Source organism: Ailuropoda melanoleuca, chromosome 8 (genome assembly GCF_002007445.2).
Source record: "Ailuropoda melanoleuca isolate Jingjing chromosome 8, ASM200744v2, whole genome shotgun sequence".
Lineage (NCBI taxonomy): Eukaryota > Metazoa > Chordata > Mammalia > Carnivora > Ursidae > Ailuropoda > Ailuropoda melanoleuca.
Genome location: NC_048225.1, coordinates 108,417,236 through 108,443,253, shown reverse-complemented (window position 1 = coordinate 108,443,253; position 26,018 = coordinate 108,417,236). Strand labels below are relative to the sequence as shown.

Genomic DNA, 26,018 nt, shown 5'->3' with positions numbered 1-26,018 from the left:
AACTTTATAAATGTGTTTGTGGACTAATTCAACTAAATCTTATTGCATGGAATATAGTTTTAGAACCCTAGAATAGTCAGGTCAGAAAATTTGTCCTTTGCACAATTACAAAGTTTCCTTAAGATTGACAGTAATGTTTTATTTACATTTAATTATATGTTAAAATGAAAAACTGAATCTAAAATGAAGGGTCTTTTGACTGTCTCCATTTCTTAAATTAAAATTTATGTGGAAAATATATGTAAATACATCTTATTGGCCCCTAACATAAGTCTTGAACCATTGATGTATGCATGCTTATTATTGCATGTTAATACACAGAATCCCCTTATACAGTTTTTTTTTAAATAGATTCTTTTGGGATACCTTTTTGTTATATAGTGTTGTATTTTTAAGAATTACCTTCAGAAATTAAAAAAATAATTTTTGAATTACTTTATGTTATGAGTTTTAACTAAAACTTGTCCTATGGATGTAATCAGTTTTAACTATACATGCTTTTAGCAATATTTTACAGATTGCACATTTGAAAAAAAAATTGTCTTCTCTAGTGTAATTTACGGTGGCGATACCTGCCTGCCTTTTCTTTTGCTGCGTTGGCACAAGCGTTGTGCTTATTTTGTTGTAAATGGTTCCAGTATTTTATCAGTTCACTAGGCTGGAACTGATGAGAGGTAATTAGGTGGCTATATTTACAGCTTGAATAAGAAACTCGCCAGTGATTGAACACAAACTCATTGGGAGGGGGCACAGGATCAATTCTCAACTTGGCAAGACAGATCCCTACATATACATCTTCTAAGTGCAAACGACGGATACTTAAAGAAACTTTAAATATCTTCTCTGCCAGATCTCCAGAAAAAACGTAACCAGTCCCAGAACAAAAGACAGGATAGCGTTCACTTGGGTAGAGGTCTGGTGGCATGTACCACTTGCTATCTTTGTTCCGATTGGGTGCATATCCTCTCATTAGGTAACCAGTAAAATAGTTATGTCTGGGAGGCAGGTCTGGCTTCAATAACTTATGTATTAAATATTCAGTGTTGACAAACATGTCACTGTCAGTTTTCATAACATATGGAATATGTGGACAGTATGTTGCAACCCAGTTCATGCCCATAAGTGTTTTAATTGTCAAATTGTAGTATGTATCTAAATATTCCTGTTGAATTATATCATGATATTGTCTGCTTTCTTCCAGTATTGCACGTTGAAGGTAACCATTTAACTTAATACTTACGCCCAACAAAAAAATTCGTGTGATTTGGATACCAGGTGCTAGACTTTCATTGCCCCATGTTTGCCGAATAGCTCTTCTAGCTTCTATTTGTCCAGGTTCTGCAGCTATTAGCAGTATTAAAAAAGGACTTTTCTCCTGGCATTTTTCAGGTTCATTAATAATATATTTGAAGTGGTAAGAATTTGGATGTCCGATACCTTTTTCATTGTAAATACTTCCATTGGCACTAAGTGTATTCTCCAGCCCTGTAACTCCTTGTGGCGACAGGTCTGTGTTATTGGAGTTAGTTGCTGTTTGAGGCCTCAGAGTTTGAGGGACTGTTTCTTTCCAAATGTTCCGGAGAGAGCTGTGGTTTGTCTCACTTTTTGTAGAACGAAATCCTCGGAAAGTATATGTTACAGGGTTTTCTTTAAATCCAGCTCTGCCTGGCAGCCAGTCATGATGATTGAAAAACAAAAACATAGCAAAAAGAAACACTAGAGAAAGTACACCAATAAGATGGGTACGGAACAGTGACCTCTTGGCATTCCAGCTCATCTTTGCAAAGCAGCAGTGTCTTCTCCTCCACTGAAGCATGTTGTAAATATCCAGTAATGGGATATGAGATACTACTGGTGGCTGAAAATGTTTCCTTCTCCTGAATCAGTACTGTTCTTTGGTAATCATTTTTTAATTCGGCCACGTTGTCTCCCATGCAGTTATTCTATAAAGATGAAACATAAAAATTTACAAAATGCTAAATATTTATAGAACTGCCTGAAAAGAGACTTTGGATGTTAATAATAGGGCAAATAGGAATTTTTTTAAGTTGTGAAAATATGATAACCCAGGAATGAAGTTTATAATTTGTTTACCCTTTGTAACATAATGTCACTGAGAACAGGATGAGCACTTCAAAGAGAAAAGGGATGGGTTAATTTTCTTACAGTTATTTCATTGTCTGAGTAGGTCTGGTCATTTGTACTTTTGACCTGAGTTAAAGATTTAAAAGTTGTGTGCCTGTAGAAGAGAAGAATGTTACTAGATTCTTGAGAGAGGCCATGTAAGAAGGCCTGAGAGCAGATGGAAAATTTATTGGCATTAATTAAAATTGATTTGACATACCATTGGTGGTATGGTGCACAGTCAGCGGCCTTTTTTGTAAAATGGTCATGTATCAGTTGTGGGACAGACGGTGCAAGGTTGATTATGGCAGAGTTCTGTTAGTCACAGTACACTGCTTGGCATGTTTCCATTGGCCCCTACTGTGTTGAGAAAGTCAGTGAGAAGATGCACCTGTCAAAATTAATTTTCAGGGTCCAGTAACTTCAGTACATGATTTTAAGACAGTAATAAATGATGAACATTTTCAAATATTCTTTCTCATTTTAACCTTCCACTTCAAAGATGAGGTATTCAGGAGATCATTGTCCTTATTACTTAGACTTAAGATTGATTTTTAAAATATAGCAATTATCTTTATCTTTGGCCGTGGCAGAACACTATCACATAATCTCAGTTGAGTCTCCATGTTAGAATTAAACAAAGAACTACTTTGAACAGTCCTTTCAGATTTCTTACAGAATATAGGCACTAGGTACTATCATATCCAGCTGTTTAAAATTTAAAATTTTACAAAATGCTTTTTAAAAGATTCTCGAATTTTGCTGTGTTCTACATTTGTGTACAGAGAATTTGTTAAATTTTTAGGACTTCCGGTAGCATGGTACTAAGAACCCCAGATTTTTTAAAAGGTTATGAGATGTCAGTATGGGAGGTTCATGATGCTACATATTAAAAGCTGGTGGTGTTATCTTTGAACAAGATTTTTCAGTACATAGCACAGATTTGTTGATGTTTTTCAGTTCTTAGTTTTTCTAGATCAAGATGTGAGGGTAAAGGTGGGTGAAAGGAGCCGTAACTTGATTTCTGTTAAAGAGAAAAAACTTGTTGAGAAGGGGACTGATAACTAATTTTAATTTTTTCACTGTTTTTTTAGTGAAAATTATTTCTTACACGAAAGAAAACTTGCCAATTAAATTTAGTAGTAACATTTATTTAAAATTCGGTGCATATGTATCTTTGTGTTTGGCCTGTGATATTAATAGATTCATGCTTAATGCCAAAGTTGCTTAACCTTGAAATGAAACTTAATTATCTTGGGGAAATGGTATTTACGTGGAAATCCTCATATAATTGAAAAATTACTGGAAAATTCACGTATTTAGTATGAAGTACTTTGAAAATATTGATTGAAAGGGTTAGACATATATGAATGAAAGTACTATTCTAGCAGCAGCCACTAGGAGGAGCAAGTAGGTGGGAATTTGAACAAATTTCCGAAGTATAATAGTAAAGGCGCCAGCTTTTGATAATTTCTAGTATCTGAAATTATATGTAGTACTTTTAGAAGTTATGGTTCTCAAATGTAAAATATTGTTCAATCTTTGTGTGAAATACAAACTGATTTTTAAGTTTGGGGTTTTAAAAACATAGAATCTAGTTTGCTATTTATTAGAGTTTCTTTACATGAATTTTAATTTCACATTACTATAATAAAGACCAAGACTGTTCACTGTACCAGCAAAACAGTTCTGCTGTGAACTAAACTGAAAATAAGCTAAGCGTTCTGATTTAGAAACTCAGTTTTTTTCCTTCCTGTACTTGTAAATAGTTGGCCATTCTGTTTGGACCAGGAAACTCTTTCTCAGCTTTTATTTTTATATGAAATATTTGATAAACAGTAATGATTCTTTTCCACTCTGTAAAGATGCCAGTTAGATATAAGGGTTATGTGTATAAATTTAAAAGAAACAAAAGTTGCTTTTTAAATTTATTTGGTAATCTATTTTAAACATTCCAAAACTAAGTTAAATATGTTACCTTTTTGTTGATATATGCCTGGTATCTGTTTGAAGTCCCATCATTTATGTCTTTTACAAGTGTAAATTTGATGGTTTTTAAGAAGCAGTAAATAGAAGATCAGATTTTTGAATAAACAACTGAAGAAATGAATGAAGGTAAATATCACAGTAATAAATCGTGATATTTTTATGAAAGCAGTATACTTGAAATGATATCTCTAAAGTATTTCCCTGTTATAGAAAACAGCATATTATTATATATTGTAATCTAGCATAAATACATAGTTTATGGTCCTATATGATTTTGTAGCAGTAGGTGATGGAGATGCATCTTAATTTAAATTCATGACATGTGTATGTTTGTAAATATTAAGCTTCCTAGGCTTTAAATTCATATATATTCAGGTGGTAATCTCCCATTGATAAATGAAGTGCATGTGTCTAGCTTTAAACATTTCTTTATTAAAAGTTTCTCAGGTATTCATAATAATTTTTCTGTTAAAAAATGTAAAATTAAAGTAACTGTTCTTCCTTTTATTAAATGTTAAAATTATTCTCCAGTTACTGCCTGTTGTGTTTTAATTCTTAAAAAGTGGGAACATGACAAGAAAGTTAAAATATTGTGGCAATCTAAATAATTTTGCAGTTCTACATTTTCAGCATAGAAATACGTTTGATTTAGCTCTTTTTGTGATAATTTTTTCAAATTAATGTGTATTTAATCTTATGAATTGAAGTTATGGAGAGATTGTTATCTGAAATGTTCAGTTACTTCACATACTTGCGCTCTCTCTCTCTCTGTCTCTCTCTCTCTGTGTCTCTCACACACACACAGTTTTTTATCATTTGGCTTTTAAAAGTGTTGTTATCTTTAGTGTGTTGGAACAGTCCTAGATTTTACTGGTGCTTGAATAAAAAAAAATTCTGTGCTTTTGAGATATCTAGCTTACAAAAATGTTTAATTGGTACTATTAACATTGAGAGAAAAGGCTCTAAGAGAGACTTGAGATTTTTCACAACTATATTTTTTTATTTAATCCCATCTGATTTCATTCTGTAGTGGAATAAAAATGTATGGTATGGCAGTGAGAGTTCACATTGAGATGTGATAGTAATAGGGCCTGATAAACTTGTTTTATTTTAATTTTAGAATGGAATGCTTACATGTGCCTTTAAAATGTTTTGCCTTTTGTGATTATTAAATAATATTGAGTTGTGTTGTGAGATTGAGCAAAATATCAGTATCTGTGATAGATCCGTAAAAATTTTTGAATTTGAGTTCCTGAGCCATAAGTTTCTATTCTGTGATTGTTGTTTAAATAGTTTATTAGATTTATTTCTGCCCAGCACACACATACCGTGATGGTAGTTTGTTAGTACATATTAATACAGCCTAGAAGCACAGTAGCTACATTTATATTTAATTTTTTGTCCCTGTATTGCTGTTCCTGAATATTTTTATATCAGATTATTTTCATTTTCTGTTTGGAGTTTCACTTTAAAAATGATCACCAAGAACAATCTTAAATTTGATTATTTAGAATATGTCAGTTGCTCAAAACGAAAGCTCACTTTTTCAAGTGGGGGAATTTTTAGCAACTATTGATATTTCTTTGTTTAAAGTTGTATTCATGGACACTGTAATAACATGCAAATCTACTGTGGTGGTGTGCTGTGCATAAAACTCACACTGCCTTATGTGATCCTATGCAAATGCTTTCCTTTTAGTATTCTTATAGCTCCATAATAATATTTGTTGATACTCTCTTAGTTTGTGTTTGTTATCTTTATTTGGGGAGATGGATCTTGGAGGGAAGATTTTGTTAGTAAAAGCTGTTATATATTAATAATTTGTTTTAAGAGGACTTTGAAAAAAGCTCTTAATATTAAGATCATCTTTGATACTATTTAATAAAATTTCACTGCATTGTCTCTTTCGATAGCCGCTTTTAAGAGATTAATTTACTAGATAAGAATTCATTTTGACCTAATTTGATAGAGGCTTGCTTGTTTTCTTTAGATGGCTACAGTTTTTTTCTTTTTAAGTTTAATTTCTCAGAGAATCCTTTAAGCACGTCTTGTTACTATTTGCCTTTTCTCTCTTTTATACATCCTTAATCCGTAATTACTTCAAGCGACATATTTACTTGAATAAAGCAATGACAGCTTTAACAATGACAGATTTTAAAATCATATATCTAGAAACCCTTTCATAGTTTCAAGGACGGTGAACTGGATGAACTTGTTTATCAGATATTAGTGCCTCCAGGGCTATGAAAAGGTAACAGACATTTAAATGAATATTACACACAAGATATTGACATACCTTCCTTGGTCAGGCCATTTATGTGGAGAGGATTATGCCCACTGAAAATACTTTTGGCACGCCATCACTTCAGCAAAAAAGATGCTATCGAACATGCGCACATCCCCCAATAGTCTGCCTCCTGCGATTGCTTTTCACAGTATCCAGAGTGTCCATCTGTCTGCTTGTCTTCGAGTTACCCTCCTTGTTCATATGGATCCTAGTCGTCTGAGATTTTTCCTTTCTTTCATTTTCTTTCTTGTTCTTTAAACAAAAGAGCTGTAGTTGTCCGCTCTATTCGGAGCACTGTTGACTCTTGCCGACAGTTGATGCATTGAAGCTTTTTACATCTGCTGTTTTCCTGGCCGGACAATGCAGTGCTGTATTCTCTTCTCAGTATCCATATTTCTAGTAATAACACTGAGCTGCAATGTAAAGCAGCCAGAGCTAGAATGTAGTGTTTCGATTGTATTGGAATAGAATAGGATTTAACTCTCTTTCGCTGTTGCCTGGCAGCTGCAGGAAGGATTTTGAGCAGTTTTACTGGGGTTTTAGTCTATAATATGAAATCCACGGTTCCTCAGCTGCTGCACAGGCAGGCAGCAGTTTAAATGTGGGCTTGACAGATGCTCTCTCTGACAGAGCAGAATTTAACGTCACTGCTTGGCTGAATCCCACGTGATTGTTTGCATTCATTTTGACTAAAAACCTAAGGTAGGGAGAAGCTTAGAGATTTTGCTTCTGTGTGATAAATTATATATATTCAGTGTAAGTGTAGTGATGAGTGCATAATATGAAAAAGGGATGATTATGAAATGGTTATAATTTTATTTTTCCTTTTTCTTTTTTTTTTTACTTTATGCTTAAGCACAGGCTTTCTAAAGGTTTCAGTGTTAGATGTTGGTTTTTATGTTTCTTACATAATTTTATAGGACCCAAGCAATATAAGCTTTTATGTGTAACTTGGTGCAATTTAACCCTTTCAGTGGACTCCTTCCTTTGAAGTTTATTTTTTCAAATAGCTCCAGTTTTACTAGTATCTATATAAGACTCAGACCATTTATTTTTTTATCTATAACTTACATATTCCCACCCCCAGTTTTCTGGAGTTTATAAGTCAGCTGGAGTGGATTACTTAATGACACATGATGGGATACAGCCCACTTCTTTTTTGCTCTTATGTGGTTTCTAGTGTTCTTAAAGGCAGCAAAACTTTATTTTTAATTACCTTTTAATGCCAGCATTTATTTTTTATTCTTTCTTTTCTCTAAAATTAACGAGTATGACAATCCAACAAAATGATAAAGTGGATATAGCACACTTCTAGAGGATCTTCTTGGTGAATAATAAGGTTTTACTAATCATATTTACTTGTCCTAATATCTCAGGATTGTTTACTAACTTGCCTCAAAGCACATTTTTCAGAAAGCACTAGATACTCTGAAATATTTCTTTGTATGGTTAGTCTCCTGGGCACTTGCTTTTTTTCTGGAGAGTACTGGGTCGTTGTCTGTTTTTTCGTTTGTTTGTTTGTTTTGTTTTGTTTTTTCCTTAATAGCCTGAATTATCAGTTTTTCCTGTGAGACTGCAAGGACATTAACTCCTAAAAATTTATGGTTTTAGAACTTAAACTATGTATTTGTAGTCAACTATGCTTTGTCCCACCTGTCTTCTGCAATTAAATCTATTACTTCAAATACAGATTTACACTTTCTCTAGTACTCTAAAATTTTTTGTCCTCATGTTTTTTAGTGTAGCTGATAAAATATTTTTTGTACTTGAAGGAATACTATGATTTTTTTTTTTAAGGAGTGTATGCGACTTTCCCAGAAATATTAGAAGGAATATTGAGAGTTTTATAAATGGGAAACCCAAGGTCTAGAGCTTTGGCTTTTCCTGGTTATATGTGAAGGAGAAAATTGAAAGCCAGTTTTTATTTAGTCCCTATGTCCACTCATACCACATACTTATTACTTTTTTTTTATATTAAAGGTAGGTGGGAGAGTAATGCTAAAGTGCGTACTTAAAATAATGTATTTTACAAAAGTAGAGGTGGATTTTAGGAGATCACTATTTATCATAATTCCTTACATGGGATTTGACTGTGCAGCCAGAAGCAGTGACTGTTATTTACCCAAAATCAGTTTGCATGCTAAGCCTATCTAAGCTATTAGTTAAATGACTTTTTCCCCCCCATAATAGTAGTTTAATTATCATAATACCCATTTTAAAGATGAAGAACCAGGGGCGCCTGGGTGGCACAGCGGTTAAGCGTCTGCCTTCCGCTCAGGGCGTGATCCCGGCGTTATGGGATCAAGCCCCACATCAGGCTCCTCCGCTATGAGCCTGCTTCTTCCTCTCCCACTCCCTGCTTGTGTTCCCTCTCTCGCTGGCTCTCTTTATCTTTGTCGAATAAATAAATAAAATCTTAAAAAAAAATAAAGATGAAGAACCAATGCTTGGAGTTGTAAATAATTATCCCAGATATCAGCCAACTGGTGATAAGAGAAGCCAGCTGGAAATTAAAGCAAGATAGATTATCTAAGTCTTTATCCTCTGTTCTTAACCATAATACTAGAGGACACTGCTGGAGAGATTGTGGGAATTCTTTTATAGGACTGGCACAGCATATCCAGAAATCATTCATAGAATTATAAATGGATGTTTATATTTTCATTTTATTCACTTGTCAAACAAATACATATTAATCAATATGTGTGCCAATATTTGTAGGTAGGCACAGTTTATTAAATGTTAGGGAGACAAAGATGGTTTAGACGCCTTCCCTACCCTTTCTCTAGGAAGGATAAAACTATTATTTTTGCTAGTTCCTTTGATTTCACTCTTTTGGTGTCCCGCCGGATTTATTATAGATCTTGATTATTAAGACAGCTCTGTCAGATAACCTGCTGGTTAATGGTTCCCCCAGTATTGGTTTGAGCCCCTGAATACCGAGTGGACTGTTGTCTCCGCTGTGCTTGCTATGGGCAAGGGTTAATACAGCAAAAGAGACTCCTAGAAACTAATAAAAAGGTGCCTATCTACTTAATCAGAATTTACTTTAAACTTTTAGGTACACCCACCATTGGTTTCTTAAATTTAAATTAAGCTGGCTAAGAACTTTACATAAAGTACCGAAAACAGAGCAGACTACCAGATACAAGTTCCTTTAGTAACTTTTTCTAGCAACCTGCATGTTTCCAGCCAAGGGAAACTGTAAAAATCTTATGACAGGCAAGCTTGTAGAAGTTCTTCCTTTAGTCTAGTTTCTTTTAACATCTGAATTCTATGGTTAAACTTTCTCAGTAAATGTGACAGATTTCTTTGCCACACTTAGGAAACTGGCAGCTGTTTTGTTAAGTTTTATAGTTATAAATGTCTTGTAATTTTTACTTGCATAGGTCTACTATTTAATCTTATAACACATCTCTGATGGGAAAAATAGGCTATTACTCTGTATTTGGCCAGAACTGTCCAGGTTGGTTTTAGGATTTTCTTGGGCATGTCTGCAGTAGCCCTCAAGAAGGCAGAATTTACAGACAGGATATGCATAGCCACCGAACTCTTAGTTTCTGTTGAGTACAGAAGTAATTACTACTTTATTCATTTGGCTAGTAGTTTCTGAGTCATTATAACATGATGAATCAGGTATAGATTTGCTCACTAATAATAAAGATAAGTCATTTCATGGAATTTACTACCTATGTAAATTCAACTAAATGTCCTTGGTAAAAAGAATGAGGGAGAAAAGGGTGTGGCGGATAACACTTCAACCATGGCAGGCGATTCACTGCGAATGAGCAAATATCCTTGAATAATTTGAGAAGGGGAGACATGGATCTGGTTTTCCCTACATTCGTCTTCATTCCTGTTGGTGCTTTAGTATGAGTAATTGGGCCCTAAATGTAAGCCATTTTTATTTTGGCCAGTGCTCACCTTTCCAGTGCTGGAGAAAAATCTTAGTTTTGGAGCAGGTGTCATTTCCACCATAGTACTCTGAAAAATGCCATTTGACTTAGTTATTTAGAGACCAACTTTAGTTTTAATTGCGGTCAATCAGCAGTTTTGCATAGAGTAATGTTTGCTTAGAATTTATATCTTTTGACTTAAAATCAGATGAAATCTTTTCCAATATATAAATACATGGACAAATGGCATATTTTTGGCTGTTTAATATTAGTAAGTAGTTTTCTCTTTTTGAAGAAAAATTACTGTGTTCATTAAGAGTTTACAGTTTTCCTTTGAAGTCAATAGATGATTTATGAACCAGTTTTACTTTTCCTTGAACTTACAAAGCAGAAATTAGCCTGATTTCAAATTAGCAATCTCAGAATGACCACAAGTGTCAGTGTTTGCCTGCCTTATTTTTCTTCTTCAGTTTTCACCAACTTGTGCAGCAGATACTCATACTGTTTAAGAATTTCTTTTGACTCGGAAGCAGTGCTAGGTTTAAGTGTCTCTTTCAGAACTAATTTTCAACACCCTTATCAGTTTTAATTCATGCAAACTATTAATGATTCTAAGGGAAAATATAAGCATTAAAATCAGCAGTAGTTTGTATTATGCTTGTATATTCTTCAGTTTCTTAGTATTGTCGCTGTTTCAGTGTAGCATAAATCAGCTAGACTCTCATTTGTTATTTGGCACACAGGGGATACTCTTGTGAGCTTCGGGTTCTCAGTGGGGGAAAGGCTATTTTCTAGGAGGTGTTCTAGAAGTTTATGAGGGTATTTTTAGTTGACAAAATAATTGAAGGGCGCTTAGTGAGTGAGGCCAGGGAAGGAGATCTACAGTGGGTGGGACAATTTTTAATGAACCTAAAACTTAATTAGAATACAAAGTATATTTTGTAAAGTTTTCACATGCACTGAATTTTCCTAGGTATGTAACCACAGTATATATTGAAGAAGATTGTACTCAACTTGGTTCTGAACTTGACCAGTAGTTAGTTCACCATTTTGAAAAATCCTATTGCCTGTGGCAGTCCTGTTTGTAGTAGTTGGCTTACCAGTAGAGTATGCCAGTCTGTGGACATTTGTAATCATAACATTCACTGTGATTTTATGAATAGGTGCTAGCATTCAATTACTTCATTATATCTTCTGGTGTAATCATTTCTGAGATTAATATTGAAATACTTGTGTTTGTCATAAATTTCTTTTAAAATTTCATTTTTTGTATTAGGATACTGATTTCCATTAAAAAATTATATATACATAGGTTGCTTATATTACCTGTGCATTTCATTTCAGATTGTTAAAAGGGGTCAATATAAAATATTTCTTATACACAGGAGGCATATTGAGTTTGATACGGTGTGAAGCCCAGTAGGTCAGTGTCTTTTAATAAGTTCTCAGGCACCTTAGTCCCTACTCCTCAAGACATTGATAGTATTTAAAAATTTAAACACTGTTACTTCATTACAAAGTATAACAAACAATTTGTAAATTCCAGTAGATGTAATGTGTTGAAACTTAAAACTCTGCTAAAACTTCACAAAGAAGGGTTATTACTCACATACAAATTATTAGCATCAGAAAATGCTTTTTATTTAATAGCTTTAGTAGATAAGGAGAGAAAGGAAAAGTCAGAAGTAAGTAAATAGAATGTTTTCCCCAAAGGGCTTTTTTGAGAAGAGCTGGGAGCATAAATATACTTGATTCTAAATTCATGGGAACTTTCTTCAGAATGATCATTTATGATCTGATTGGAAATAGGAACTTAAGTATAAAGAAACTTTGCAGAGCAGAAAAGAGGCAGGCAAAGGTTAGAGGATTAGGAATGGGTAATGTTTGACTTTAGGGTTTGATTTTTCTTCCCCTTCCCCACCTTCTTAGAGGATGCCTAAGGGATTCTCTTACTTCAACTACATTGAACATTTTTTTATATGCAAGCTACAGAGGGATATGAGCTTTGTCATTAGGTTCCTTTTATTCAAGAAATTAGTAGACTTAGGATACATAGATGATTAAATAGGCAGCAAAATAACTGGAAGAAAATGTTATATACTTATTTAAATTTTTTCCCTTCAGTTTCAAATTGTTTTCTGTAATTCATTATGGTGTCACTCAGTTTCACTGTTTTGATACTTTTGATCTTCCCAATTGTAGTTGGTTTGCATTACATTTTTATCTTATTAATTTTTCATGCTTTTTGAATATTTTTATTCTCTTTAAATAAATAACACGATGTCTCAAGGATAATACAATTGCTGAGTTTTAGTGAACCAGAATTTTGAAAATGAAAATTTTTACATTTTTGTTGTATTCTTCATTTTCTTTTATCATCTCCCTGATTTCTTACTAACATATTGAGTCTGTTTCTTTTCTATATGCTCGTAGTTGACTTTGAGTTTTTCCATATTTCCTCTGTAACTTTTCACAGATTTTATATTTATTAATATCTCTGGCATTTATAATGTTCCAGAATATTTCAGTTGACTCTGTGTTTGTTGGGGGTTAGGGGGTCAAATAATTAAATATATACAGGTCTGTGTTTATTTTAGCTTCCTCAATTTATTGAATTATATTAAATGATAAAACATTGAATGTTTTCTTTTAAAGCTTTCAATGTTGTTATTTTCCTTTCTGCCTCTATTGCCAGTACCTATAATTGTGTGATTCTCAGAACAGTCAAATTTAGCTAATTCCAAAAATGTACCCTTTGATAGAGGGAGATGGGCAGGAGAGTATCACGTTTTTATTCAATGGAACAGAAGAACAAATTTGTGTGGCTGTACCATCTTTGAAGAAACCCATATTGAATTATGTCTTTAAACTTAGTTAATTGGACTTTTGGGGTTGTACTGCAGTGGCATTGTTCATAGTGACAAGGTATTACTTACATTATAATAATAGATTTTTAGGGCAGAGTTAGACCTTTTTAATCATCTAAAAATCTACTTGTCTCATTTTGGAGGCAAGTTAATCAAGACCCTGAGAGGTTGTGGTTTTCTCAGAGCTTCACTCTTTAATATGTCAGAGCCAAAGCTAGAACCTGGGGTTCAGGACTTCTAAATCAAGTTTTTTGCACTGATACACACTGCCTCTGGTTACATCAGTGTATTTGTTTTTAGTCCATGGACCCATAACGTACACAATGATGCCTTACCCCTGGCCCTCTGCCACTATAAAAAAAAAAAAAATCCTGCCAGTTTTAAATGAGAAAGATTGTGCTTTTATTAAGCCTCAATGACACATATAAAAGAGTTGTTCGTTTGTACCAGAAAGGTATGTGGCCATTATAGACTTTGGTATTAAAGGAGATCAATTTCTATGCTTTGGTTTGTTTCTAATGCAGTTTTATAATAAAGCGTTTCATCTACGTTTATGTGGATGTAATTTTTTAATCTGTAGGTAAACAAATGAAAAAAATTTTTTTTATAGTTTCCCGTTATGTGAGAATACCCCTTTAAAGATTTTGTATTCTGGGGCTCCTGGGTGGCGCAGTTGTTAAGCGTCTGCCTTCAGCTCAGGGCGTGATCCGGGCATTCTGGGATTGAGCCCCACATCAGGCTGCTCCGCTAGGAGCCCGCTTCTTCCTCTCCCACTCCCCCTGCTTGTGTTCTCTCTCTCACTGGCTGTCTGTCTCTGTCAAATAAATAAATAAAATCTTTAAAAAAAAAAGTAAAGATTTTGTATTCTGTCTTAACTTTCTTTTCCTCTCTTTTGATCCAGATTTCACTCTGTATTTGTATTAGTCTGGATTCTCCCGAGAAACAACCCATAGGATGGATGGTTGGTTGGTTGGTTGAGGAGGAATTGGCACATGGGATTATAGAAACTGAAATGTCCCAGGATTTGCAGTAAACAAGCTGGAGACCCAGGAGAGTGTACAGCTCAAGTCTAAAGCGGGGTCCAAAGGCAAGAGAATACTGATGTCCCAGCTTGACAACAGCCAGGCAGAGTGAATTCTTTTTTACTCTTTTGTTCTGTTCATTTCTTCAGTGGATTCTATGAGGCCCATCCACATTGGGGAGGACAATCTGCTTTCCTCAGTCTGTTGATTCAGATGTTACTCTTACCCAGAAACATTCTCACAGACACATCCAGAATGATGTTTTAACCAAATTATTGGGTGTACCATCGCCCATAAAATTAACCTTCATAGTTACTTTCTAAAAGCATTCTAGAGAATGATGAATGGGAAACTGGGTATTTAGTTTTTTAATCAGTGAATATCTTCTAATGTTATTCATGAGCACTTGTATTCCAGTTTTGTCTGTGACTATAAAGAAAATGAATATTTATTCCCAGGTCAAAGTTTTAATTCTGTGAATGGATTTGGGTAGGAATAGATTTTTGTTTTGTCTTCATTGAGATTAAAATACTTACTTTAGTCTTTGCTCTTTCGATTTCAAGTAGCAGAAACTTGCTCAAGTCAGTGTAAGGAAGAAAAGGATGTACATTATAATGGTATAGGAAAATTCTGCAAAACCCAAGACTGAGAAAGACAAATTGGCCTTTAAAAGAACACAGTGAGACATTGGAAGACTGTCAGGAATCAAGGAACCTTTTCTGTTTCTGTCTGGTGCCATATGATTACTTGTCACTTTTTCTGCATATGTACACCAGCTCTCTGGTCCTTTTTACATATAGTCCTCCTTAAAGCCAGCCCACTACAGATAACTGTAGCTCACATTGCTGGGCATATCTCTCAGTATGGATTTCAAACTCCAAAGGAGAGAAGATGTGATTGGGTCAGCTTGTTCGTGCGTTTATCCCTTATGGGTATAGTCCAGCTCTGAAAAGGGGGAAATAGGGTGTTCTCTGAGTAGACATTCCTTTGTCTGCCATCATTTGTAATTAGACTATATTTATTCTTTTGTGCTTTTTAAAAAAGATTTTTTGTGTTTATATATTTGATTTACCGTTTTAAGTGTTATTAAGTATATCCATAATGTTGTGCAACCATCACCACTCTGTATCTCCAGAACTTTTTCATCATTCCAAACTGAGACTCTGTATACATTAAACAGTTTCCTGTTGCCCTCTCTCCAGCCCCTGGTAATGAGTATTCTACTTTCTATTTCTATGAATTTGACTCTTCCAGGTACTTCATAGAAGTACAGTCATATAGTATTTGTCTTTTTGTGTCTAGCCTACTTCATTTAGCATAATGTTTTTCAAGGTTCATCCATTTTATAGCACATATCAGAATTTCATTCCTTTTTTTAAGGCTGAATGATATTCCATTGTATGTATAAACTATAATTTGTTTATCCATTTGTTTGTCAGTGGACATTTGGGTTGTTTTCAGCTTTTGGCTATTGTGAATAATGTTATGCACATCACCATACAAGTCAAGTCCCTGCTTTCAGTTCTTTTGGTTATATACAAAGAATTGGAATTGCTGGATCATATGGTAATTCTGTGTTTAATTTTTTGAGTTACCACCATACTATTTTTCAGAGCAGCTACACATTTTACATTCCCACCAGCCATGCACAGAGAGAGATTCTAAGTTCTCCACATCCTTGTTAATTTCTGTTTTTTATGTGTTTAATAATAGCTATCCTAATGGGTATGAAGTGGTATCTCATTGTGGTTTTGATGTACATGTCCTGAATGATTAGTGATGTTTGAGCGTATTTTCATGTGCTATGGACCATCTGGAGAATGGTCAGTTTCTCTGGAGAAAACGTCTGAGTTTTTTGCCCATTTTTGAATTGGGTTGTTTGGTTTTTGCTTTTGAGTTATAGGAGTTTTTTTTTCCCCCAAGATTATTTATTTATTTGAGAGAGAGAGAGAGCCCGTGCGTGCGTGCTGTGTGTGTGAGTGGGGGGAGGAGCAGAGAGAAGGACAAGCAGACTCGGTGCTAAGCATGGAGTCTGTCGTGGGGCTCTATGTCATGAGTGGGAAATCCTGACCTGAGCTGAAACGAAGAGTTGGGCACTTAACTACCCAGGTGCCTTTTTTTTTTTTTTTTCTTTTCTTTGCCTAATTGCCCCGGCTGGAATTTCAGATGCTATGTTGAACCAAAGTAGTGAAAGTGGACATACTTTTCCTGATCTTAAGGGAAAAGGTTTCAGTCTTTCCCAATGAGTATGTTAGCTGTTGTGGGTTTGTTATATTTAGTTTTTATTATGTTGAAGAAGTTTCCTTTCAAAATTCCTAGTTTGTCAGGGTGTGTGTGATGTTGTTTTTAAATCATGAGAGGATGTTGTCAAATCCTTTTTCTGTGTCAGTTGAAATGATCATGTATTTTCCCTTCATTCTGTTAATGTGGAACATCTATTGATGTTCGTATATTGAACCATCCTTGCATTCCAGGAATAAATGCCACTTGGTCATGGTGTATAATCTTAGTATGCTGCTGTACTTGGTTTGCCAGTTCTTTTCTTACAGAGAATGTTTCTTTATGGAAGGAAGTTGGTTTAATAATTATTAGTTCCTCTTTATTTTGGACACTAAGCTCAACATACATATACACATTTATAGAAAATACTTATATGCACATTACAAACAACTAAACTAAATACATATGTAACATAATTTTTAAACTTTCATTCATTGATCCTCCATTAAATTACAAAACTTGATGAATACAGGGACCACCTTGCTCTTGTTTATAATGATGTATTCCCAGTTTCTTATTTGGCACCGAGTGCTTTGATGAATATGTATAGAATGAATAAATTAATGTCTCTCAGTAATTCTTCATGATATTTTTACCATTTTTATTAAACAGATTGAAACAGTTTAACAGTGGTGAATCAGTAATATTAAGGCAAATGGATTTGTTTTAATTAATTATATTTTTTAAGGACCTACCATACATTAGGCACCATGTAACAGGCATTGGAGACATAATAGACAGTCCCTGACCCAAGTTATTAGCTTGCAGTCTGGTTGAGAGAAGCAGACAAGTAAATAAAGAATTCTATAGCAAAATGAGAGATTTGCTAGAGGTATCAAATCTATATACTTTATAGGTATACTGTAGTATATTTTAGGAATGTGTTAGCTATTTTCTATGTTGGCAGACATTGTATGCATATGTCTCTGGGTTATGGCAAAGGTAAAAAAATAAATTGTGCTTATAATTTGTGTTTTGCTCTTGAAATTGTTTGTTTTTAAGCCTCATTGTCATTTGTCTACAGAGTTGCAGTTTTTTCTACATAGTTTTTCCAAAATACTTTTTTTTTAAAGACCAGTATACTTAAATTCAGATTTTTCTTTTTTTAAAAAAGCATCCTGATATTTGGGAATTCTAAATATCAAATCCACATTTCATGAGAGTGTAGAAAGAAAAAGCATGTAAGGGTACAATTAGTATTTATTTCGTTTTTAAAGCATGTTACTTTTGCTGTCATAAATACAGTAGTCAAAAAGGTAGATTATAAACTCAGAGTCTGCATATGTATTCTGTATGTTTTCTTCATTTTGAATTTTGAGTATTTTCTGAAGTTTCATATAAACAGCATTTTTCCAAATTAAGTAAATATAATGTATTCTTTTTCATACTGACACTTGTTACAAATATTTTTTCTTATGATATTACATATCATAGTATTATTTCCTGCTTGTTTAAAACAGCAAATACCAATGTTGTCTCTCCCAGTACCAGAAGATTTTTAAATTTTTCTCATTTATTAAAATAAGGCAAGTATGGATTATAAATAGCATAGTTTGTTTTGCCTTGTTATGTTTTACAGAAATGATTCTATCACTTCTATTGTTCTTATCAGTTATTTCTTTTCTAGAATGCCTCAAGTCTCAGTAGAAATTGTAATTGTTCTGACTTTTCAAGAGGAAGCAGGTTTTCTTCTCCAGTTAGCATAACTTGTCAGCTGTTTTAGTTGGGTTTTTTTGTTTTGTTTTGTTTTGTTTTGTTTTGTTTTTGCTGATACTTTATTTTCCCAGATGGGTAGTATTTTTCCCCCACTCCAAATACCTTTAAAAATGTAGAACTGTCAGTCTCTTTTCCATATTACTGCCAAGTTATTATTCCTTTTTTCTTAACATATGCCAGATAAACTATTTTGTAGCCTTTGAAAAACTTCACCTATGTTTCTTCATCTTTAAAGAGTGGTGGGGTTGGATTATATGGCTTCTGAGGTTCTTTATGCAAGGACTTCTATAATTTTATTTTAAAATAGTACAGATTGGAGTGGAATGAATTTTTAGCTCTTAGTGTTGGCTGGGGAGTCCTAAAAGGGCTACAAACTGACATGATTAGCAAAAATCTTCTCAGTTTTCTTTCAAGGAGTCCACAATCTCCAGTTTAATAGCTGTATAGCTGTGTGTGTGCGTGTGTGTGTGAGAGAGAGAGAGAGATTGTGTGAATGCGTGCTTGCACTTACACTTCCTTATGTTTGTTTGCTAACTCCAAAATTAGGCAAAGTTATACTACAATGACTTTGACAACTCAAAATTTTCGGTACATCTGAGAAGACAAAATTAGGTTGCAACCGACAGTAACTGCTCAACTATTGAGATAAAAATGTTGGGGGGGGGGGATACCTGGGTGGCTCAGTCGATTGAGTGCCTTTGGCTCAGGTCATTATGCCAGGACTCATGATCCCAGAGTCCTGGGATCGAGTCCTAGCATTGGGCTCCTTGCTTAGTGGGGGCCTGCTTCTTCCTCTGCCTGCCGCCCCCCCTGCTTGTGCTCGTGTGTGCTCGCGCGCTCTCTCTCTCTCTGACAAATAAAGTCTTCCCCCCCAAAAAAAAAAATGTGTGTGGGAGTGCATAGAGTCATGAGAGGAGAGATTTTAAAAGTTCATATAATCAAGAAGAGGTAGGAGGAGGCTAGGCCTTGCAGGCTATTATAACTAGATAGGTGTTATAAGGGATGTTGAATTCTACCTCTTTTTTTGTGCATACTAGTGTCATTCTGTCCTTTTGCAGATGGGTTTTCCCCATGAGTCAAGAGATAAATGATAATCTGTAATTTTTGGTTTATCACCTTGCAGCCTTGTAAGCTAGAGGTGTAACTTGCTGGTTCCAATTTATAAAACATACAGGGGAGAACTCTTGATTGACCTAGCCTAAGACATAAGCCTCTCCCAGTGACCAAGGTCTAAGGCTTATTCCCAAAAAGGGATAATTTGGAGTAGGAGGAGATCATCAAGCAAGGATGCTTACTCTGTAAACAGAAAATACCCATTTTTGGTCTCTAAAGAGGTCCCAGTTTTGAGTTTACTCAAAAGTATAAAAACACTTTAGGGTTATGATTTGTAATGGAAAAGACTTTTTTTTTCATATTACTTCTGTGTGCTGCTTGTACCTTTTGCTGATCCATGTTATAAGAGCCATAGTCTCTTCATATAGTGTAGGTATATTTTAGTAGTCAGCTAAATCAGTTTTGGTTTTGATAGTTCTCAATATGCGCATAGTGCTGTTGTGTTCTTGTGATTTTAAACTTTGTCTACTCTTTTCAAAAGAAGGGGGCTTTGATTTGGATCCAGCCAGCCTTACAGTCAAATGTAGACAGAAAGCTGTTTGCATATGTGTGTGCTCATTGTTCTTCCAGTCTCATTTCTTTTATTTTTTCTGTTTCTGTGTGTACTTAAGCTACATTCCATGACTCAGTATTTACATACAAGGATTTTAAGTAATATGGGTAACATTTATTTTATTTTCATGTTATTTATATAATATCTAGTTGATTCTTCTTTATGCAGGAACATGGGATGGAAAGCTAAAATGTCTTTGATTTAGTTATATATTTAAAAAAAAAACTGTGATATATAGCCTACCATTCCAAATTATTTTATGCAGAATCTCAAGTTTTAAAGAGAATGTAATATGGTTAAAATTAACATTCTTTAACAGTATTTCTTTAGAAATGTTTCTGTGATTCTAAAACCAATTTTTATTATTATGGATTTATGTAACTTCCCTGATAGTTATCAAGTTTCATTCAGTTGAGTGCAGCTAGAGTAGTAGCTCCATGAATTACTAGTTGTTTTGAAATTTACATTTGTAGCTTTTTTTCATGTGTAGCTTTCTATTAAGTGTGAATATGATTGAAACTGTTACACTAAAGACAGCTTTTTGAGTATCTTAAGCATTTCAGAGGCATCTACTCCTGAATATATAATTAATATATTTCAATATTTAGCATATTTTCTTCTGTATATTACATGCTTAGTAATTAGTTGAGATTGTTATTTAGTTAAAATTTTCAACCACTCTTAAATGTAACAAATCTCCTCTTTATAAATGTGATTATTTCCCCGAATATTTTAAAGCCATCTCATTTGAAATGTTTGTGGGATTTTTTAATGCACTCCAAAGTAACATCATTTACATCTTTCTAATGTGAGATTATGTATCATTTATTCATTTTGAGACTGTTACTGGAAGAAGGATTGACTTGATTTTAAAATGGGTGATAACATTTATACAAATATTAAGATTGTCAACAATTAAGTAAGTCATTAAATATTTGAAAAATATTACAGGCTTACAATAAATACTGTATGGTAACAGTTTACATTTATTTTCTACTAAAGATTCCTATTATTACCTCATAACCAATAGCATAAGAGATAAGGGAGGTGTTTTTTGTTTTTGTTTTTTTATGCTTGGGATAGTAACATGTCAGTGGAGACTGATTGAGAGACAAGGAGATACAGAATTTCTTTGCAGTAATTAAATGAAAGTGTTTATTATGTAAAGGAACTCTTAACATCTTGTTTCAATTTTTATTCTTTTAAAGGAAGGTGCATCGGCCCGTAAGACTCAGACTCCTGCAGCACAACCGGTACCAAGACCAGGTAAAACACAAAACTTTGGGGTTTTTTTTTTTTTGTTTTTTAATGGTCACAATGAAATTTTTTTGATATGTACAATGCTTTGAAGGAATTGAAATTTTACTTTAAAGTACTTATAAAGTAATATAGGAACATTTACTTGAACAAATAGGTAGAGTTGAAGGGTTAAAACTTTTTAGAAAAGGTTTTTTTAAGCTCTTAGAAAAATGTCTTTAAAAGCTATGTATATGTACACATCCCTTCACCAATTCCTTGTTCAAGAGTACATATGGATGTAATTTTTCCTCCCGTGTTGGAAGCGCAGCACCGTAATTTTAATAAACTGTTTGGCAGCTTTGGTGCTTTGAATTTCAGATGCCTGTGTTCTTGAGCATTTAAGATTCTGTAATCAAGTTTTGTAAAATGTGTGGTAAGCATAGGCATTATTGAAGTTATTTTGGAAATATTTTTCTTCCCTCTTCCTAGTTCCTACAAAGGTTGATCTTTATAAATGCATGTAGATACCAACAATGTATTCATTTAGGTGTTTTGGGTTTGATTTTGGTGTTTTTACATGTAGTGTAATTACAGTGTTAGGCTATACCATGTGTCTTTACTCATTAGTGGTATTGAAAATGCTATGAAGAAAATGAAAAGGATTGGAAAGGCACAGGCAAGAATTTAATTGGGTGATCTTCCTCTTAAGTTTGGCAGTATCGATAGTGTAGATTTGGATGTCTTTTTATTCATAGTATGTTTACAAGCTAACTCTAAAATTATGTAAATTATACATACTAAATATTTCTGGAAGCACTTTAGAAGTACGGAATTAAGATTATATGTGGCTTATATTGGAATGTGTCCTGGATCCATACATTTGGTTTTTGACATGACTAGTATTTCCTTTCCTTTCCTTTCCTTTCCTTTCCTTTCCTTTCCTTTCCTTTCCTTTCCTTTCCTTTCCCTTTCCTTTCCTTTCCTTTCCTTTCCTTTCCTTTCCTTTCCTTTCCTTTCCTTTCCTTTCCTTTCCTTTCCTTTCCTTTCCTTTCCTTTCCTTTCCTTTCCTTTCCTTTCCTTTCCTTTCCTTTCCTTTCCTTTCCTTTCCTTTCCTTTCCTTTCCTTTCCTTTCCTTTCCTTTCCTTTCCTTTCCTTTCCTTTCCTTTCCTTTCCTTTCCTTTCCTTTCCTTTCCTTTCCTTTCCTTTCCTTTCCTTTCCTTTCCTTTCCTTTCCTTTCCTTTCCTTTCCTTTCCTTTCCTTTCCTTTCCTTTCCTTTCCTTTCCTTTCCTTTCCTTTCCTTTCCTTTCCTTTCCTTTCCTTTCCTTTCCTTTCCTTTCCTTTCCTTTCCTTTCCTTTCCTTTCCTTTCCTTTCCTTTCCTTTCCTTTCCTTTCCTTTCCTTTCCTTTCCTTTCCTTTCCTTTCCTTTCCTTTCCTTTCCTTTCCTTTCCTTTCCTTTCCTTTCCTTTCCTTTCCTTTCCTTTCCTTTCCTTTCCTTTCCTTTCCTTTCCTTTCCTTTCCTTTCCTTTCCTTTCCTTTCCTTTCCTTTCCTTTCCTTTCCTTTCCTTTCCTTTCCTTTCCTTTCCTTTCCTTTCCTTTCCTTTCCTTTCCTTTCCTTTCCTTTCCTTTCCTTTCCTTTCCTTTCCTTTCCTTTCCTTTCCTTTCCTTTCCTTTCCTTTCCTTTCCTTTCCTTTCCTTTCCTTTCCTTTCCTTTCCTTTCCTTTCCTTTCCTTTCCTTTCCTTTCCTTTCCTTTCCTTTCCTTTCCTTTCCTTTCCTTTCCTTTCCTTTCCTTCCCTTTCCTTCCCTTCCCTTCCCTTCCCTTCCCTTCCCTTTTTCCTTCCCTTTTTCCTTCCCTTTTTCCTTCCCTTTTTCCTTTCCTTTCCTTTCCTTTCCTTTCCTTTCCTTTCCTTTCCTTTTCGTTTGTTCGTTCTAAATTACTGGCAGTGGATTTGTTTAGAATCTTTATCATTCCTGTTTTTGAGGACAAGTGGAGAAGAAGAGAGTGCTTCATTGGCCATGTGTTAAATTTGGAGCACTTTGGATAAATTTATTTCAGATAACAGGACTGTGGGACTGTTTTTTAAGTAGAGAGGACCTTACCAAAATCCACTGTAACAGTATAAGGAAGAGCAATTAAATTTAATACATATTAGTCGAACGCCTTCCATTTATGTGCTCAGTGCCAGAAACTAGGAAACACGAAGAAGGATTTCTTTTTTAGGAAGGAAGAAAAAGTGAAGGCAGTAGGAATTGCCAGACTCAGTTGGGCCCCAAAAATACTACTTGTGAGGTAGAGGGATAGTGTAGAGGCAGTTGCATTATTGATACAGAATTGTTTTTCTTTGGAAGGGAGGGATGGGAGCCTATAGTTGGTCAGTCTAAAGAGGATCACATTAGAAATTTAAAAATGGTATAAAAAGGGAGAAATCACCACTGGTGGTTTCTGACCCACTTTTGTGTTGTATAAGGTAAGATTTTCTGTCATCTCACGTTTTCTCAAAATCATTTGGCAGACAAGGAAAGGGGGTAGGGGGAGGCAGTAATATCTAAATAAACTAGGTTGTTCAAATGTACCGTGTGATAAAATGAAGTTAAGGGAGCTGGATCGTACAGCGAATTTTGTGACCTTGGGGAAGATTGTATCTAAACTAAGGAGCTCTCAGTCTTTTCCGCTCTTAATATTCTATCATTCTTTTTCAATTGTTCTACCAAGATGCACTGGTGATTAAACTGATTGAAATTAATGTGAATTAATATCTCAGAACAAATATTCTCATGCCCATCCATGTGAGATGTCCTCTTCCACAAGTTTTTAGCACTCATTTATCAACAAAACCTGATTTTAGTGGATGTTAAGCAGTTTGTCATCTTTGTCTTGATTAGTGAATTTTTCTTTTGCTGTAGAAATGTTTATTGTATTTGCTTATGGGATGCTACCCAATTTCGAAGAGATACTGTGTAATATATGACATATTCACCTATGTTATCTTTTCAAAATTGAAAAATATATGAATGCTCAAAACCTATCCGGCAGTGTAATATGTTACAGATGAAAGATTATGCATTTATAACTGTTATTTGTAGGTAGAGTTTGAATCATTTGGAAATGGGGGACTGAACCATCATTTTGTTTACCTCTTCAGTGGGGCAACTCAAATACAGAGTTCCATCATTGATTAATTTTTTCCTCTTTATTATTCTTTCACCACATGTCTATTTAGCTCTGATTGTGCTAGGCAAGTCCCTGGGTAAATTTGATATTTGAAACTGTCTACAGTTCCCAACTTCTAAAGACTTATTTAAAGAGTGTAACGAACAAAAAGCTCATGTTTTTAGTGGATTAGAAAGGATAAATCTTGGATAAGCCATAGCCCTGTACCTTACTGTCATTTTCTTTCTAGATTAAATCTCTTGCACATATCCCTGTGTCCTGCCTCTTATATACAGTGCATACTTCGCTTCTCCAGCTTTAATTTTTTACTTTTATTTCATAGATTGCCTGAAATGGGTAGGTGGACTATATAGCTCTAGTTTATCTGCTTTACATATAAGATTGAGAGAGAGAATTAGCCCCTTATATATTTTATTTATTTATTACTTAATTTTTAAAATATTTATTTGAGAGAGAGGAAGTGAGAGAGAGATCACAAGCAGGGGGAATGGTAGGAGGAGAAGCAGACTCCCTCCTGAGCAGGGAGCCCGATGCAGGACTCAATTCCAGGACCCTGGGATCATGACCTGAGTTGCAGGCAGGCACTTAACTGACTGAGCCACCCAGAAGCCCTGCCCCTTGTATATTTTAAAAGGATTGTGCTGGTTCTAGTATCTCATTCCATAGTTTTAATATATGCACTGATGATTTTCAAATTTGTATCTCCAAAACAGACATCTCTCCTTCTCTCTGGTATCTTACATAAACTGTTTAACATTTGGATATGCCATAGGCATCTTAAAACTGGTGTAAAACCTCTGTTCCCTGATGTTTTCTCCCACATGTCTTCTTCATGAATAAATGGCACCACTGTCAACTCTGTTCCTTGAGCAAAAAATTCAGGAGTTATTCTTCATTATTCACTTTTCACATTTCCTTACTGCTCCCATACAATAGGTCAGTGACTTCTGTCAAATTTAACTTTTTTTTTTTTTTTTTGCAAATTTCTCTCTTTATCTCTACTACCACAACTTAAGTCTAAACCATTATCGTTTCTCTAGACCAGTGCTTCTTGAACTGTTAGTCCATGACCTATTTCTGGCTTCCAACAAGATACATGTAGAGATTGAGAGTACAGTACTATCACAACATCCAAGTGCATGTACAGGAGATGCGACATGAAAATCAAATTATGTCATTTTCTGGCTTAAAAGTTATAGGGCTTTCCAGTGGCACTTAAATACAAATCTAATGTTGCCTAGAAGGCCTGTGTGAATTGATTCCTGTGTATATTTTAACCTCATCTCCTGCCACTCTTTCTTTTGTCCCTGTAGTCTATACATTTGCAGTTCCTCAAGCACAGCAGTTTTTTCCTGTCTTTGGCATTTGCTTACATTTCTATATCTAACTTGGGCTGTTTGTCTACTTATTCCTTGCAAATTGACTCCTTTTCATCCTTGAAATCTCAGCTTAAATACCACTTTTTTTGAGAGGCTTTCTCTAAGCTTTCTATCTAAAGGACACTTTTCTGTGAGTGTACACACCTTTTGTTTCTTAATATTACATGTTCAGATTTGTTTATGTGTGTTTGTATGCTTGTTTATTTATGGTCTAACTCCCCTACTTTACTGAAGGGTCTTTGAGGGCAGGGACTATTTCTGTTTTATTTATAATAATAAGAGGGCCTTGTGTATAAGGCTCTGAATATTTAAGTGAAGACTAATTATATTAGAAATCAAACGTAGCAATCAATAATAATTATTTACTCTAAGCCTGTAAATTT

At 34.4% G+C, this 26,018-nt stretch overlaps 2 protein-coding genes across 4 annotated transcripts in view; one reads left to right on the top strand and one right to left on the bottom strand.

Moving 5' to 3' along the window:
* Nucleotides 1-26,018, top strand: part of CDC73 (cell division cycle 73) — a 181,618-nt gene that overhangs the window by 57,338 nt on the left and 98,262 nt on the right. For all 3 annotated transcript variants that reach the window (XM_019803958.2, XM_034667174.1, XM_002923385.4), the window contains exon 11: nt 21,056-21,113. In XM_019803958.2, coding sequence (XP_019659517.1) covers nt 21,056-21,113 — 58 coding nt within the window. The remainder of the gene's footprint in view (nt 1-21,055; nt 21,114-26,018) is intronic.
* On the bottom strand, nt 366-6,995 carry B3GALT2 (beta-1,3-galactosyltransferase 2). The gene is made up of 2 exons (XM_002923386.4): nt 6,410-6,995; nt 366-1,943 (listed from the first exon to the last, which is right to left on the bottom strand). The coding sequence occupies exon 2, from the start codon at nt 1,814-1,816 to the stop codon at nt 548-550; it is 1,269 nt and encodes a 422-aa protein (XP_002923432.1). The 5' UTR covers nt 1,817-1,943; nt 6,410-6,995; the 3' UTR covers nt 366-547.